Here is a 19588-nt window from a genome sequence, read left to right on the forward strand (position 1 = left end):
AATCAATGTCTAAACACTTTTTTTATAGCGTAATTATATGTACCATTAACTTCTTATTTTGACTTTATATGCACACGGATGCATGAACACACATCTGTCAGGCTCAGATTAAAGATGCTGACAAATATACACAGGTGTCCTTCATTATCATGGTCGTATCGACATCCTATCTCCCGTTCCCTGTCCATCGCACCTCATCTTTACCCATACCTAAAATATTCAACGTATTAAAATCTCATTTACATCCTTTCAAAGAATTATACGAAAACGTAGTATTTTGTTAGATTCCCCCGATCACAAGCAAGTAAACAAACACTCCACCTCGTATTCGTTCTCAAGTCACTACATACATACAAATATGACTTATTTTCAGAGGAGAGGGTAGAAACACAGTCAACTTCATTTGCAGGACTTGTGGGGCAAATCAGGTTAGAGTAGAGAAGCGATAACAAAACGGGGGTATAAAGATGTCTGCCTTGATGAATGACCCTTTAAACAGGAGCCACAAGCTCTGATGATTTCAGACCTGCTATGACAGGCAGAAGTCTCCAGCAATTCATCTGCCTCATGCTTTCTTCTAGACTTTATATTACCGCAGTCCATACATTTCCAATCGATTCCAATTAAACTAGCGCTATCTAATAACCACAAGGCAATCGTTTTAAAGGTCCAATGTATGAAATTTAGCAGCTCACGCCACCCGACCTTTTCGAAGCACTACGGAGGATAACACAGAGCTAATATGTCGTCACGTTTTTGCTCCTTTGCTGAAGGAGATAACGTATTTACGAAACGGGCTCTGTAGAGCAGTTTGTCCGTTTAGGGCTACTGTGGATACAACATGGCAAATTTCATGCAAGGGGACCCGCGGCGTATGTACCTGTAGATTTAAATAGCTCATTCTATGCTAAACATAACACTTCATTTATGTAAGGTCTTAATACACCTCTGAAGACATATGTATATTATATCGCATATCTGTCTATAGATCCTCCAAAAAATTACACATTGGACACAAGACAATGTGTTATTGCCAACCAAACAAACAAGAACCTGCTTTAAACCTTGAGTAAATGAAGGTAACACAACAAATACAAAACTTTATGAAAGGTCTTAAAAACTAAAGACGACTGTATTTGACGCAAGATGCAAGTCGTTCCCAATGTCAATTGTGAGGGCTACGTGAAGCGGACAGAATGGATACTAGACAGCATGCGCTGCAATGTGTTATTTGTATTCCGTGACACGAGTCAGAGTAAACCGAGTGACAGATGTGAATGTGAATCATTCTTTATTAATGAAAGTCTCTTCTTTAAAAATGAAAGCCTTTGGCCCTTTTAAAGACGCACTCCATCCAGGTGATTGAAAATTTGGAAGGCGAAGACTACCCACCACCATTCAATTTACATATATCTCTTGTTGCCAGAGCTATCTGTCAGGACCGTTTCTGAATACAGAATCGCGTGCCAAATATGATTCAAATAAATTTCTATACACAAAAATGTGTTTTTATGGTCATTTGATAGGCTACTTAGAGTTTTCAAATATCACAGAGCAAAGCGCACGCACAGAATAACCGATACAGACCCGACCGGCAAAATGTGCCAGTATTATAGACGTCTGAATCGAACACAGGCATAATAATGGTTTGCATATAAGGTCAAATATGCTACAGTATTTATTTCTAATAAGCCTACGCAATTGTGTATAGACAGATTAATCAGAATAATGCAACTTGTAACTAGATGCATTTTTGAAATATCTTTCTCTATTCGTCCACCGTGTGTATAACGCCTTTGCACGCACCACAATTTACAGTACAACAAACGGACCTTACTATCTAGGCAAACTACTGTATAGACTTCTCAACTTGGAAAATAACATGCAATTCAAAGCACAGAAATTCTTTAAGAAAAATAAATGACAAAGTCAAATAAAATAAATGCTTATCAAAAGTTCATTTTATGTATCTCAGGATCTGGACCTGTCCACTAGTGTAAATGTTACTCCTGTTTACTCTAAAAGAGTTCAGGATCACAGCACGCCATGTTCCAATCTTTATAACACTATTAAACACATCTGCAGCTTTAAAAAAAGAAACAAAGTCTTCTTTTTCTTTCCAAGTGACAAGGATACAAATCTAGACATGTGTTGGCGATGTTCATCATTTTGAATAAGACTAGATATTCTTTATTTCTAAGTTTGCGGTGGCAGTGGAGATCAGTTCGCTGTCAGATATTAAACCAAACCGTTGTTTTTACGACACGTTATTGAAGGTCTCCAAATATTTCTCGGCATTAAGGTTTAGACAGTAAAAGATAATTGGTTTTATTGTCAGGGGGCTGATCTTTTGTAAGCTACTGTGTGGACAGATTTTTAAAGAACCACATTGTATCTCATGTGACCTTTTCTGTACAAAATGCCAACATGTCTTGGAGATAAACAGACCCGGCGCTTTTAATAAGCATCGAGTCACTTCAATTAGCTATTCATATCAGTTTAGCCTAGGCAACAAACTATTAGAGAGAAAAAACAGAAAGCCTAAAATAACAGTCATTAAGGAGAGATTTTCAACAAAAACATGTTGGGGATGTTTTAATAATCCTTGAATAATATGGTTTTAAAATCATTTCTTCCTGGAATATTCGCTAAATGAAACAGAATTATCGTATGTAAAGAGGCAAAAAAAAATTTCATAGCTGCACAGTTCTCATCAAAATTTCTGTGAGAAGATCCTTCTGACATATTTGTCTCACTGCAGCATCACAAATAAAACCGTCATTTACAGATTTGTTTTAATACAATAGGAAACGATTCAGTCAACAGCATCGAGCTGAAATGCTTTGTTTTCTCATAAAAACAAAGCATCACTTAAAGGAGTAGTTCACTATGGAAGGTGAACGGTGGCAGAATTTGAAGAGAACTACTTCTTTAAAGCTACAATCTGTGGCTTTTTGGGGATAAAAAATGAACAAAATAACTTAAAAATGATTGATGTTTAATGAGAAATAATTTTTAAGCTAAGCTGTCTGGTTTTATTTTATGGATAATGTCAGTTTCACTGTCATTTGACAGCCAGAGAAGAAATGAAGAGACCAATCTAAATCTTCACTTAATCATCATTTCTAGATGCATTGAGGTCATTCCAGTCCAGTGTCTGTTGAATTTGAAGTCATCCGACAATAATGCGAAAGACACATGAAAACTGTGATAAAAAGGTTATCATATAAAGATTATATTTTTGAACTTTTCCTAAATACATGAACAAATATGAATGTTGTTTTGCTTGAAAGTGAATTTCACATAAACAAATGCCTGAAATGGTCTCTTAATTTCTTTCCACGGCTGTATAAAATAACCAGAATTTTATGTTTAAAAGATAGATAGTGATATAGAAGCAAAAGATACGGATTGCAGCTTTAAGTGAATTTACGCTACAAATAGCTAAAACGTTTTCTCTTTGCAGCAGCTCTCACGTCCTAAAACATCTCCTTTGGTGTTGGACTTTCCACAGAAGAAAGTCATGGAGGTTTGGAACAACATAAATATGAGTAATTTGAAATGTTTTCATTTAAAGATGCCCCATTCTTACCTCATATTCTTCTTTAAACCCATAACCCTGGCCGCATTTCATCTGGGTGATGTGTTGAAGCAAATCCGCCACTCGAATTGCCGGCTGGAACTGACCGGCCTGGTAGGACATTTCCACAGACTCACAGCCTCCATATGGGTACGTCTGGATGGTCATGGAGGGTTGGGACATCTCACTATGGCTGCCATCTGTGGAGGAAAATAATTATTATGTGTGACATTAGAATAGTAAGAATTCATTGCTGTAGTATGCCAAACTTGCAAAATAGCAACAACAACCAAAATGATTTGAAGAACAAAATGATGTATACTATGAAGTATTAATGTTCAAAACCTCATGTCAATGGCATATTCAGGTATCTGCACAAATAGACCGAAGGAAAACCGACTCTTGAAGTCTTGGATGCTATGTTTTCTTAATAAAACACAGCTTTGTTTACTTTGCATTAATACCTCTCAATCACAAGCAAGCCCTTGAAAGCTTGGCTAAGACCGGCACTACAGTACATCGAATTTCATTGAATCGAGGCTTAGCACACAGCAAACTTCAAGCGGGGACACTTACGCATGACAACACACCCCGAGCACAACAGTCCGTCCTTGGGACTCTTTCATTAGAACAAGATTAGCAGAACTGAAATAGTTATTGATGATAATGAGTTCATTAACCAGAGGAGCGAAAAGAGCGAACGACAAAACCTCTTTCCTACGGCCTTCTTTAAACACCTGAAGCGTCATGAGAGGCAGAGCCGGTGGAATATTACTCCACAAATTATTAATGTGGCTATTTGCATCTTAATCGCCTTGAAAATTCATTACGCACTTAAAGCATTTCTCGGGCTAAAAAATTCATAATGCACACCAAACATCTCTGCTTTCGGCGTGGTGAAATACGAGTAATTTTGCATATTAGCACTGTAGCTTTTCTAATGCCACAAGGAGAAAGTTGAAAGTATTAGAGGAGACAATGTATTATTAAGAAAACAATTACGCCTGAATCATAGCCTCAGGAACGACGCAACTGAGAATATGAATGTCTATTACTCATTTTATCATGGTTTCTCACAACGGACATGAAGGACACTAATAATAAAATTAAACTCCAATAGATTTGCATTGAATAAAGCTCCTAAGACGTATCTGTGAGAGACTTGATGTTGGGATTTTATGAACATAAAACCAAAAAAATGAATAATGAAATGTGTATATCCTTATTTATTTGGGTAAATAAAGACAAACCATTGGTAAAAATGAACCTACCGTAATAAATGACCATACAGTATATTTAACCTGACCATGGGATGGAACAACCCAGTACCAAATGGTTGGGTTTGTCTACAATTTACCTAACCATTAGGTAACCCTGCATTTTTATGGCACTACATTTTGTTCTAAGGGCAAAGAAGTCAACATACAAACAGTCAAAGAAGAAGAAAGGGTGTGCGGGAGAGACAGAAAGAGAGAGAGAAGTATACACAAGAGACTCTTTGGTCTCTCAAATTACTCCCCAACCCATTTGCTTTCCCCATCCCTCTGTCGCTATCAGTTCTTTCATAATTAATTATTCATGCGTTTTCGTCTCAGCTGTATAGGGCGAATCTCTTAAGTGGCAGCCCGGTGGGTGTATTATGTTGTTAAAATGACCGGAGAGAAGAGTCTGCTACATTCCATCAGGAGAAATATTGAACTCGGGCCCTAGAAACGAACGGTCAAATGTACACGGCAGGTGACATCATGTAAGGGATGCTATATATATATTTCACTTGAAAGATTTCTAATGTTGAATCTATGAAATATTTCATAAACCAAGATAAAGAGTCTCATAATGGATAGATTTTGTCAAGCACGCTAAAGTCTGTATGGAAACATATAGAGACATAAGAGAAATATCTTAAAATAAATTCACAGTATATTATTTGAAGTTTCAACTGAAACATGTTAGTTACTTACACTTACTGTACACTGTATGTAACCTTTAATAATATACATTCTCGTTCATAATAGATAAATACTAAATTAGTTACAATATACCGAAATACAAAAAAGAAACAAACAACAATTACGAAACAAAATTAAATGAACCTCGAAATAGGCCACCTAGAATATACAAGTATATATGGCAGAAAATACAGCAGCCCAAAATATATTTGAACAAAAAATATCTCATGTAAAAATATCTACTGTATTTGGCAATACATATGAAAAAACAAATTTGCTGGGGTTGGAAAGATGTAACAATGCATATAACTGTAACGTTTAAAATATATCTGTGCACTTTCTAGTTGGTTCACTTGTGTGAACTTGTAAGAAACTGACTTCTTATCGCCATGCCACCCATTTCAGTTATAGATTACTTCACAAAGAGAGAAGTGGCTACAAAAAGCTAGTCATGATATTCTTGCATAACTTATATTCACATGGGAAGTTACAGACAATAAAGTCAACAAGGTAACCTGGACTTTTCCTAACGTAATACCAAAAAAAAGACTCAATTGAAAGCATACCTTCTTGTTTTCACCCTGTTCACTTGTCACCTCTGTAAACATTGGCCGATATAGGCTGAGATCACATTGAAACATGTACAAACACCCAGTACATCGTGGAGAAGTCTACACAGGCGTCTTGGGTTTGTCTGTGTACTTACAGCTCAATATTACACAGTTTATACTACACGGTATTTCCGCATCAGTAGATGTTACAGTATTATAAACATTTAAAGGGGTGGTGCAACGTTGTGTCATGCATTCTGAGTTATTTACAGTGTTAAACGTGTTTAACATGGTCAACTTGTCAAAAAAACTAGTTGGACGTATTGCGTAGCATTTCTGTGCTGGATACACTCCCCCTGTGTTCGTACAGGTTTCTAAACTTTTTTTCAAACACGAAAAATCATTACACAACAACTTTTCTTAGTCCCTCATTGGACAATTCTTCCGGAAAAGCATGTGGCACGCCCACGCATCAACCATGGAGAGAGGGAGAAGAAAAATGTGCACAAGGCACTTTCACTGTATCTGTCTTTTATAAATGTGATTAAACTAAAGGCTCTGCAGATATATGAAGGGTGCGGTACTGTTCTGTAAGTACTCAGGATTAACATGAGATAAACAGAAACTGTCAGAGTTAGGGCTGCTTTAAAAGTCAAGCGTGTAATTTTTGCGACTATTGGCAGAAATCGTTATGTAGCGTTATGTTTTTATTATCTTAGCATGAGCTATTTCTATCTTCATACACCGTTGGTCTGCTTGAATGGAATTTTCCATGTTGTCTACAGTAGCCCTAACAGACAAACTGCACTACAGTTCACGTTTTTGCAAATCTTATCAAAACGTGACAACATCTTAGTTCTGTGTCAACCACCGTCATGCTTCGAAAGGGAGGGGTGAGTGAGCCGTTTGAATTTGCAACCCCTCCGCTAAATTCATCCATTGGACCTTTAAAATAAAACTAGATTTTAATAATACTGTTCTATCTCTTAGCGCTTTCGTTTCTACATAAACGCTTTGCTTCCATCCCATTATGTGCGTTCAGATGATTAGAGCGAGAATCACATTAAGCCTCAATTATCGGCCCGGTTATATGATGACAAACTGCTACAGTGTTTGCTATTAGGAATAATTACCTGACAAGTCACAGCAAAGCAAAGGTGACTAAATAATGATACTGTAAATTTCTTCTAAATGTCATCTGGGAAAGGGTCTCTTATGGTTGTTCACATAAAGAGAAAAAGAAATATAATACAACTATGAACTAATATGTATACGTAGAATGTGATCTGATGGTAATAGGTGCTGGTGAGCAGACACTTCCAAAGATCTGAGACAACCACCTAGCAACCATTTAAATTGCCTTAGCAACCACATAGCAACGTGGCAAGTAGACTTTTTAGTATAGGCGCAATATACTTAAATTAAATGTAACTAAGTACTACCTTAAGTCTCCCAAGCTGTACAAAAGCAGTGTCATTAAACTCAATGTCAAACCGGAGACGCCAGGCATCTTGTAGCTAACCAGCAACATCAAGCCCATCCCAGAGCGGGTTCTCCATATCCAACGATCATTCCTCCATGAAACAAAACCTCTGCCTCTCTCACTCTATTTCTATCTCTGTTCTCCGTTCTGTTTAAGCTTCCATCCGTCTCACAGATATCTAATCTTCTCTACTATCTACATTCTTCATTCTTTATCTTGCTATAATACTGCGACTTCTGCATGCTGTCTTTCTAACACATTCTTTGCATTGCATCCCTCACAGATGGACAAAAAAATCAGTCTGTGTGGACGAACCTCTCAGATCGGAAATATGTTTTTTAAAAACAGCCGGCTGAATTCTATTCTCACCGTCCCTGCATGCGATTTTTGGAGCTTCATCTAGCCGCCTGATCGATAGCCTATAAATGAACTGAAAGGCCCCGGATAACAGGCAGGTTTATAAATGATGAGGGAGCCACCGGTCTTTCTGAACCTCGTAATCTCAGCTCAACATCATCGAGCAGGGAGCGTCTGTAGATATATGACCGGAGAAAGAAATGAAGTCTATAAAACAGATTGAAATGCTCTTTTTTCTCATTTAAATGTCTGATTCTTTTATCTCCGCTTGTACAGGTGGCTGTATTTCTTATGTGATATTATCGCTCTGCCTTTCCAATTCTTCTTTACAAAATCAATCCTTATAACACTGCCGGCAAGCCTCTGTTGAACATCGTTTTGTATCTAGTGCCTTGGGTGTGCTTTATATTTTTGACTCAAGAAAACCAGCCAAATTTAAATAACTCCACGTTACTTATGCAATGCGTTTCAATAGTCCAGAAGGCATACAAATGGCTCTGGTGTATAAAAATAAAAGAATCTATTATTTGATTATAACATGTATAAGTCGAAAAACATCAGTAAATAACAACAAAAATGTCAGTTTTGGGCAAACTATACTTTAATTCTGAGTATCTAGAGGTGGCGCATTCGCTCTCCATTTAATGTCTAGAAGGAATCATTAAAATATCAAAGACATCTCATTTTGATTTTTCTTTCTTAAGGGAAGACACATGCTGAGGGAAATAACAACAATGACCTTCATTTACGCAGAAATAAATCCCTGAAACACAATTTTGACTTCTATTGTTTCCTTTCTATCCGTTGCCGGATCAGGCCAGATGTCTGTGAGAAAACCTCAAACTCTGAATGTAGGAAGCAAATAATCGTGGCATATATCACCTCCAATGCACAAACATCTTACAGTACAAATTCATTGCCACGATCAATAAACGCCTCCAACCCACGTAATGCCAGCCGGTGTTTCAAGGCAAGGTTCGTTGTGGCATCTGTGTGCTCTTTTCTACCTCTGTCTTGATTTTTCTCTTCCCCTCACATAAAGCAGCCGTCTCCACCTTCATAACCTCTGTAAATGCGTTTGCTCTTAGAGGTTTATTGCCATTGAGTGAGTGTGTTTGGGCGAGTTGCAGCCCAAGCTGCCGAGCGTACGGCTTAAAACAGGAGTTTTCAAACCCCCACTAGAAAGTGTCAGGATCAGAGGTGCGTGTTTAGAGACCCCTGCATCCGAGCCTTTCAGAGCGAACCTTTGAAATGAGCTTCTGCACTGACTCTAAGCCCCGAGCCCACCAAGATATCCATCAGAAATCCTCTCTCAAAACCCGCCTTTAAAGAACGCTTTCAATATCTCCTGAAGAATGGGACTATGGCGGGAGGCTTTGCGTGACCGGCAAAAATAGCGTAGTTTACTGTCACGACAGAAATGTGCCTGTGTTTTATATTTCTTCAACAGATCCTCAAAAGGGTGAGTATGCCAACACAACAGAAGTGTTTCCATTGTTTAAATATATTTCTAATCATTTTTCAACCCTTTTCTAACCATTTGTAACAATCCAAATGTTTGCCATTGACAAAATTCAAAGTTTTCTGTAAATATTTCAATCTGAGCGTTTGAAGCTTTAAAACTTTAAAGCCCCCTAAAGAAAGAGAGAGAGAGAGAGAGAGAGAGAGAGAGAGAGAGAGAGAGAGAGAGAGAGAGACAAAAACGGATTTCCTTTTTATATTGATGTCTATATACAGACACTTATTTTCTCCCTAACTTTTTTCCTAAGCTGTATCTGTGTCAAAACGTTTTATATTGAATGTTTCTGTGATTTGGCAATGTAAAAACTATTTTATCATGCCAATAAACCTTTTTGAATCTTGCATCTTGAGAGAAAGAAAGTAAAAAAGAAAGAAAGAAAGAAAGAAAGAAAGAAAGAAAGAAAGAAAGAAAGAAAGAAAGAAAGAAAGAAAGAAAGAAAGAAGAAACTAACTTTGGGTAAAATGCTAAAATGATGGCATTACTGTTATCTTCGTTATCAGCTTTTGGAGTTGGCTGTGAAATGGTCAATCTGCCTTTGAAAAGACACAAGAGTGTGTAGGAGTGTGTGTGTGTGTGTGTGTGTGTGTGTGTGTGTGTGTGTGTGTCACACACTGATGTGCCAAATCTGAACATTAGCATTCAGACGACTGATGATCTGATTCAAATCACTTTCCACACATTTGGATATAAACATAGACTTTGTTTGATCTGACAGAGGGCTTTCATTCCTCTAATCTCACCCAGCATGAGATGGACGCATCGACGCGAGGACGACGCCCACACCAACACTTAAACCACATTCAGCTGCACCGACACTACAAGCTGCAAATCATTTCCTCAGATGGGAGAGAGTACATGGAGCCTAGCTGTGTCTTCAAAGGTCAATGTTATGATCTTTCATCATCTGAACCCGTACATTATGACTAAAAGATGTTTAAGAGAGACACAAAATCACAGCATGCTGGTTTATTCCAGGACTAGTTTAACCTACTATAGAGCTTCCTTATACCTTTACATCAGAGATGAACAGGTAGTTTATTGCACGATTAGTCGCAAATAAAATGGTTTATTAGTGGTAGAAGAAAAATTACGCTTACCTATGGATGTCGTGGCAGGAACAGGCTCCTTAGAAACTGCAAATCAAAAGAGACAAAGCTGAAAAACATATTTTGTTTTGACATAAATGTTCACACAAGTATTGTTGAAGAGAGTTGCTATTAGATATCTTGGCCCAGCTATGAGTCATAATGTACTGTACAGCCACTGAATCCACCAACCGCATATTCATAAATAATTCATTATAGAAACCTAGTCATACAGTTTTGGGATGATATCAAGTATGAGTTTGATATGAGTAAGTGATAACAGAATTGTTATATTTGGGAGAATATAACTGCATTTTTTTTTTACCTTTAATACTTAAGTATGTTCAAAATCTTACTTTCACAAAATATTCGAGTAAAGAAAGTACTAGATTTTTAATATACAAAAATCAACATGAATTTATCAAAGAATGTATTGAAGGAATAAGTATGATATATGCTTTATACACCACTTTGCGAGAAACACCACTTTGAAAACACAGGTCCAGAAGAACGTCTGGTTTTAGTTTTAATTATTATTAGTAAATCTTAAAGATATTAGTTTAACATTTTAAATCAGTTACAAATAATCAGCTGGTTCTATTTTGTTCAAATGTTCGTGTATTGTAAAAGAACTAAAACAGGAAGTTCTTCAAGACCAGTGTTGCTTACATCATCTGGAGAGGTCTATCATTCAGTGAGGTAAAAACATTTTGATAAAGTACAAAAAAGTATGTTAAAATGCACTGGAATAACATCAATACTGTCCACCTTTGACAAATGTTTTGATAGCCCTTTCTGCAATGGGTAATTGAACCATAATACAGTACCAACTACACTTTCATTGCTAAAATGACATTTCATAGCTAAAAACAATCAAACTAGCCAAAATCATTAATGACCAAAACACACAAAGGGCGCGCCATGTGAAGAACTGTGAAAGACATTAATCTGTGGTGAAGTCTTTTGTCAAGATCTGTGAGAGCATATTCGATGGCGATAGCTGATGGAACCCCGGTGGGATTTAAACCTACAGCCTTTGGACTACCAGTGTAGATATTTGACCTCTACATTACCATGATCGAAAACACGTTGCTTACCTGAGTAGTACGAGTTGATGAGCGTTTTACTCTGCAGGGCTTTACCCTGAATGGAGAAGGAACACGGAGAGGAGGATGCTGGGAAAGAGAGAAGGAATACTTAGACAATACCCTAACATACAGTACATCACTACTGGATTATTACTAGTCATAATAGCAGCCACATTACACTGCAGATTCACATAGCCTTACAACACATACAAACTGTGCATGGTAAAGCAAAAATGTAACACTGTGGAGAAAATCATCGTAGTAAAAATTTGGTGATGGGTTAATAAACTGGTCAAATGACTAATCGTTTGCGATATTATGTGGATGACAGTTACCAAAACTGTTTGCCAACCCTGTGTCAATCACAAACTCATCAACCGATTAAATATTTTTTATTAAACAAATGTGGTTCAATTGTATCTCATAAAGTATATCACATGTACAGAGCTCCTCCTTTAGTGACTAATGATTGGCTCTTTTTTAACTGTAAGGCGGGGCTACTGTCACTAGAGCGGCCATATTGAGCGTTGCACTTTTCCCCAAAAGTAACAGGACTGCGGCATCTTGTTAATTCATTAATTTATTCCAAAAAAATGTTTTTATGTGAACTCATATAAAAGCACTAGAAAGAATGTGTAGGTCACTTCCACCAAACAGACATTTCACTTAGCGACTGCTGGAGTCAACAAGACCTTTAAATGCCATTGAAAATGTTGTACATCTACCCACACATATTTGAAATCAAGATATTTCTAAATAATGTGCAGACCTTCAATATTTAAAGACAAAATTCTAGTGACACACTAAAAACAAAAGGAAAGCTATGCAAATTAAGCAGAAGGCAATGCAGTCCAGTCTCACCACACTTTTCAGATGTTTCTTTTACCCTCTGCTATAGCCAATATCATTTTTTACTTTCCATTACAATCACCCATCTCGCCATTTCACACAAATCCCCCAATTCTCATACACGTGCACTAGCACCAGGATCTCTGCTCTCCGTGGAGCAAAAATGGCTTTCACAGCAAAAGGAGCTGTTGGGGTTTGGAAAGGCTGAATAAAGAAAGCGGTGAGAGGCAGGTGTCTCTCTGTTCATTTAAATGGTAATACTTTTGAAATGGCGAGTTTGGATGTGAATATCACATATATACGCTGAATTATCTTCTAAAAGCCTTGATATAGAAATAATGTGTAACAGTGGAGCCCATGAGAGGAAGGTTTGGATGTAAGGGAGAAAAAATGACATTTACAGTATGGGGTGAAAAGGACCACGTGCATTCTGGCGAACGCAAGTTCTGGATATACTGTACCCGCACAGTGTGTTGTTTATGAATAATTTTGGTTAATTTCGTCATGCTTTCAGCTATCCGTATGAATGTAGTTCTTTTAGATTTGCAACATTTTACCTTGTTTCCACTAATATCAATGTAAAAATGGCAATATTCTACAGATTCTGCCGAGTTTGGATCGCATCATTATCTCTTCCTCTTTCTCGGACCAATCGTAACCTCCCCGACCCTCATCACACCCAATAAAATGCAATTTTCTGGCACACTCCGCATGTTTATCTCCACCTCTCCATCCTTACAATAAATGCAGCCAAAAGGTCAAACACAAAAACACATTAAAAACAAGGCAAGCTTTCTAAAGCCCAGGCTGAAAGTCTTGGAAAGTTGTGCATCCCATTATTTCAACACTCTTTTTAAAGAACTTCTCACTAACAGCAATTACGGCTGAGCTCTGAATTATTTTCAACTCGAGAGCTGAGATTCATGTCTATAATAAAGATCTTGCACTGTGCCGTAATGTCGACTCTCGGACCATTAGAAACAAGCAACAGATACTATTATGGTCTGCAATTACTCCGTGCTTGAAATACTCCAAAACAAGCACATAAATAAGCTGCATTTGCTGCTCTCACTTCGGCCATTTGGAAAAAACGAACCGTGCGAAATGCTTGGTCAATCAGTGTTGATTTTAAATGAAATAAATATGATCATTACGCGTAACACGCCTCTCTCTCTCTTGCTCTTTCTCTCCTTGCCTCTTCTTCGTACTCCAGATCTATTCAAATGATTCTGTACACAAAGGCCACAGTGACATTTGGTGTTGAAAGCGACTAAGAAAGACCCTTCCTAATTACAGCCGCTTCACAGCATGCCAGACCCCACTTAAAAGTGAGAATGAAAGCGAAAAAAAGAAAAAGTCCAAATGCCACTCGCTATTTTTCTCTCCAGCGCCTTTTAAACCAGCAACTCAATGGCCAAGCCTCTTGATATGTAGAGCGGCTGGTTCCATGTTGTTCGGATCCAAAATAGCTCTCAGCGCCAGTCAATGCGCGGATCTCTGGAAAGCAAGCGTGAGACACCGGCCGACCTATGGTTGGGTTTCCTGACGGATGGTTTTGTATAGAAAATCAGGGAGAATGGCGAGTTAAGTAAAACGACAGATCGTTGAACCCTTTTGACCCCTTTTAGGCCCTTTCCGAGCTCATTAACATGATAGCGGCACGAGGAGGAAGCTCGCGTGATTGCAGTAATGGCTCCTGAGATTGGTGGAAGGAGACCGTGGTATTTGGAGAATGTTGCTCTTACCTGACCTGTGGACTTTGGCTTTGGAAACCAATGCTAGAAAAAAGTTCTGAATGTGACTACTGCTTCTCAACTTTGTACAAGAATGCTAAAAATGGATTTGTTCGTTTATTCATTAGCTAGTTGATTCATTCATTCATTCGTTAGTATATTCATTCTTTCATACATTCGTGTCTTTGTTTGTTCATTCCAAGGTTATTTTAGTTTAACAAAAATGAAAACTTTGAAAATGTCTCTGTTCATTGAAATCAAATCAAATATTCATGGAAAAACTTAACTAAAGGAAAAATGCACTATATATATATATATATATATATATATATATATTAACATAAAAAACGTATAAATAAAATATTAGATGGCAAAAAATTATTCCAAAATTATATACTATAACTCTAACTATAGATCTAAAAATAAAAGCTAATTTAAATATTTATAAAACTGAAATCAAAACTATAATAATTCTGGTTCATTCATTCATTTGTTCACTTGCTCATTTCTTTCTTGATATCAATTGTTAAATCATTATTCATTTGGTAATAATTTGGTCATTTCTTCATTCTTCTATCCGTAAATTGTTACCACCACATTTTATGGTATATATTTCATTTACATTCCAAACCTGCCTTAATTAAAAATAAATAAATACATAAATAAATAAATCCATGAAGAAATGTAAAAAGTTAAAATAAATTAGTATTTATACTGTTATCTCCTTATTTGTGTGTTATTATATATTTTTCCACATTTATTTTGTTTCACATTTATGTATTTATGTATTTCTTTTTGTTATTCTTTGTCATTAGCTTTGCTAATGAGTGGGGGCGTGTTTCACCGCAGACATTAGCAATCGATTTCAGAGCGGCGGTGCCGAAGCTTTGAGTCTACAGGGACACCTTTTGGTGTGACCAAGTTACATAGAGAAGGCAACCTAGTCATTAAATATCACCCTAACTGTATGAAGATAGGGTAACCACACATATCCTACATATTCTTTATTATGGACATGGCCGTAAACATTATCCGGTCGAGATTTTTCTAAAATGTCTTGGCACACATGAACAGAACTGCACAAAAACAGGTCTACTAGAAGACACTTGGACATAGAAGCACGTGCAATAATCCACTAGTAATTACATTTAATGTAAAAGCGCTGGATGGAGCTGATAAGAGCTTTAGTTGTTTGTCGATGAGACTCGCACATTCGTGATATTTAATGACTAGATTGCCTTCTCTATGCAGCTTCGTCAACCTCGTTTCATTCACAGGGACACCTGTGGCCTCAACGCTTCGACACCGCCACTCTGAGATCGATTACTAATGTCTGCGGTGAAACACGCCATCACTCAGTAGCATACAGATTAAGAAATACATAAATGTAGGAAAACAATCATATATCCATGAATGAATGTGGAAATAAATCAAATGGAAATAAATAAAAGTGGAATAAATATCATTCATTCATATGATTGCTTATTTTTTAATCTCTTCTTTCTTTCATTCACTGAATGCCAACTTTCCTCTCTAATACCTCCTGTAACTATAGCAGATTGAAATATTTGTTCGAGATGATAAAAAAGGCAGGGCAGCGGAATCACAAAGTCACATATTTGCTGAACTCACAGAATCCGTTGAGGTCCTGGCTGCTGGTGGAGAACGGATCGTCCTTATGAAGAGTGCTGACTTTTCCTGTGCTTTTATCCGCTGTGCTGACGGGCCCCATCTCCCTCTGTGTACTGCTGCTGGCCGTCTCCTTCTGCTTTTTAGCCAGTTTCCTACAAATCCATTCACAACAGGACACGTTCATACATATCATCAAGTCTATACACTTCAGTGTCTAGGAAATGCTTTAAGATGGAAACTCTAGCTGTATTCATCACAATGTTTTGAGTACGGGTATATCTATTGTGATACATTTGATTTTCAATGGTCTTGCCAATTTTGGGCTAGATATGAATATGCACAGCACAGCATTGCCAAAACATGACATTAAGACAGAGAATACAAGACAAAAGCATACAGATAGATACAGAGCACATAGACAACAGGATTTTACCAAAAATTGACATCTGTTATTCATATTCTGCAGTGATATATGCCAGACCAAAAAAAAGGAGTGAAATCAAGGCACAGAAAAGTCACAACATTGCCATGTAGAACAAAGCCAGGCAAAGTTATTCTATAAAAAGTCAATCTACAATAAATTACAATTACAATTGCAAGGCATTACAGTAATAAAATATTTTTTCTTTGTCTGAATTCATTCGTCCAATGAGCACTTTCAGTAGCTCTGATGTCATCAACTCAAGTAATGCTTCAGTATTCATAGAGTGCAAGTGATCAACACATTTTCCAACATCACCCAATTCTGTTTTACCCTGTCCACTAATCCTTTACAGTCCCACCGCTCACCGCCACATAAAAGTGTCAAAAACCTTGATGTGGTACAGACAGCGCAGCTGTTGATAAGCTTAAGTCTTAGCACACCCTATAGCACTGATCTTGAAGGAAGGTATAATCGTCACCGGTGGATTGGAGAGTTATCCCAATAAAATGACTCTAGGTTCAATAAAACAGCATTTGACCTCAATATGTGCTCCCTTCTCCTGCAGGCCTCAGCTTAAAAATAACTCCACGTTTTGTAATTTTCTCTTCTGGGAATCCGGAAAATACTTTTATAGAAAAATATATAATATTTTAGCTTCCTTAAAGACCAGGACAACCTCTGAAATTGGAGTTGCTTAGGTTCAAGTTCACATATGGTATTCCCAAAAATGTTGGAATTTTGGTGGATGTGATATAAAAGAGAAACAGTAGAGACCTTAAAAGTTGAAAAACATTCATCTTAACTCATCAATGCAATTGCTATAAAGTAATAAAATTGTTTTTGATAAAGTGCAAGACACACAATCTGTTCCGACAACCAATGTGGGCACATTGCTTAAAAAAGATGAAAAACAGTGTTCTTGTCCTAAAACACCTATTTCTACAGCAGCATGTGTCGTATTTTATTTTTATATTTCAAACTCCTGTGTGCTACAAACATCTAGTATGGCACAAGAAATGTGCCAAGAATCATTTTAAATTACCAAGTTAGGGTACCTCAATGTGCCCTAAAGGTCACAGGAACATTTGATGACACAAAACCCATCAAATAATAAAATCAGTTGAATGGCAGCGTAATGAATCCCATTTGGAGCACCAAATTCTGCTCATATTGTAAGTGGCAATAAACTATAGATAATCCTTATTTAATGAATATCAGAAAAAGCACTTCATTAAAAGTTAACACTGTCCTGTGGTTAGGACACTATAAACCCTCTTTATAGCCTTGACTTTGTTCATGTTGTCTTGTAATGGAGAGAGAGTAGAAGAGAGAGAGATAGCATGGGTGTAAAGACAAAACACAAGGTGAATCAGATTTTTCAAGAAACAAAACAAACAAAACTAAAATTATATATGTGACCCTGGATCACAAAACCAGTCTTAAGTAGCACGGGAAAATATTTAGTAAAAGCCAAAAATACATTGTGTGGGTCAAAATTATAGATTTTTATTTTATGCCAAATATCATTAGGATATTAAGTAAAGATCATGTTCCATAAAGAAGAGTTTTACACTCTTGTATCTCCACCAGATATTGTCCCATCTTAACAACCCATATATCAATAAAAAGCTTAACTATTCAGCTTTCAGTTGATGTAAAGATCTCATGATCGAAAAATGGACCCATAAGACCCATAGACTGGTTTTGTTGTCCAGGGTCACATATTTGTAAATAAATAAGTAAATGTGAAATAAAGGACTTTTCTTATATGTCAGTATTTCAATTGAAATTTAGCTGTCTTGTTGCACATTATGTGACTGGACGAAGATAGAAGTAAAAAGGCATTAATTGAATGATGTTACAAAACCTCAATGTGTTGACTTCAACATGCAACTTGACAACAAAACTCAAAATCACACCCATAAATAACCACATTAAATATGAATACCACTTCACTAGCTTTCGTGTCATGTCATAGCGGTTAGCCTGTAGCTCTCTCAGGTAGCAAACTACTGAAAGAAGTCCTCCTGGTTGCGTTCATTCTTTCATCTATATTTCAGGAGTGAGTAGACGCTAAGACTGCACATGGTAAGTCCAACTGTGAATTTGAGCTTTTTAATCCTTTGACATGCGAGGTAAACATCCCGCAGCAAGGCTCTGTCACTCGGAGAGAAAATTAAACAACCCCTCGCGCTAAAATGCTGAGGCGAGCGTAACAGCTGACGTGGCAGAGAATTGTTTAAGCGTGACAAAAAGGAATATCATAGCGGTCCTAGTGGATTTGAGGAAAAAGTAGAAATAGTCGATAATAATAAGGTAAAGATAGAGCCACATCCATTCAGCTAAACACAAAGACAGTTTGAACTGTACGACTGCTAAAATTTCAATTCAACAGCATGTAGGGCAGAAGCAAAAAATAGGTAGAAAACTGATAAAATCTTTCTTTTAAGCAGCTTTGTTCACCATGGCAAAGTCGAGAGATTTATGAGCCGACGATTATTTGTCATTTATATTGTATAATAATTCTGTCATTTTCTGACTGTAATGAAAATGTTAACTCAAGGTCCAAAGATACCCCTCAGAAATGTAAAAGTACTTCACAGAAAAGCAGGTAAATGTAACAGGGATTGTTCATGTTATAGATATTCTGTATTTAATGCTACTTACAGGTAATACGAATAGGAATACGCATTTCTTCTGAAGCAGCAAGAACAAAATAAACCAAAATGAAATAAAAGCAAGCCAAAAAAGGACAAACACATTGATTAGTGATTGGATTTGTAAATAATGATACAAGACAATGATAAAAATAATGAAATCTACAGCTGTCTTGTGTGCTACTGATAACTTGGAATGCTTTATTTAATATATGAATGGTATGCCGTCCAAATTTCCACTAACTGATGCTGGGTGGCTCAAGGTACACATGGCTTTAAAAATATCTCATCTAAAGCAGTAACAGTGAGTAATACTTGTGAAACTATCAGTCGAAGATAAGCTCATCCAAAAATTTATATTGTGCCATTATTTACTCACCCCATGTGGTTCCAAACCCGCCCGTTATCATTTTTTCTGCGGAACACAAAAGAAAAAAATGGGAAGAATGTGTACGTGGCTCGTTTCCAAACCACAACAGTTCACTTTGACCATCTCAGTCTTGCTAGAACTGAAAGACACCATAGGAAATCCATTTTCATGCATTGTATTCCAGTTTGTCTTCTCAGCTTTGTGTCATATGGAGTCATGTGGCTTGTGTGGTGTTTCATGTCATTTTTGGAGCTTGACAGCTTATCTTTCGGTGTAAATAAAAGAGCAGTTTTACAATTGTGTTCCAC

At 37.0% G+C, this 19588-nt stretch overlaps 1 protein-coding gene across 1 annotated transcript in view; it reads right to left on the bottom strand.

Annotated features, from left to right (window-relative positions):
* Nucleotides 1-19588, bottom strand: part of ptprt (protein tyrosine phosphatase receptor type T) — a gene marked incomplete at its 5' end in the record, with an annotated part of 182892 nt that overhangs the window by 29764 nt on the left and 133540 nt on the right. Inside the window, 5 exons of the mRNA XM_079459741.1 lie at nucleotides 3593-3780; nucleotides 10540-10575; nucleotides 11625-11702; nucleotides 15830-15981; nucleotides 18921-18950. Coding sequence (XP_079315867.1) covers nucleotides 3593-3780; nucleotides 10540-10575; nucleotides 11625-11702; nucleotides 15830-15981; nucleotides 18921-18950 — 484 coding nt within the window. The remainder of the gene's footprint in view (nucleotides 1-3592; nucleotides 3781-10539; nucleotides 10576-11624; nucleotides 11703-15829; nucleotides 15982-18920; nucleotides 18951-19588) is intronic.

This window comes from Barbatula barbatula (assembly GCF_947034865.1).
Source record: "Barbatula barbatula genome assembly, chromosome: 7".
NCBI lineage: Eukaryota > Metazoa > Chordata > Actinopteri > Cypriniformes > Nemacheilidae > Barbatula > Barbatula barbatula.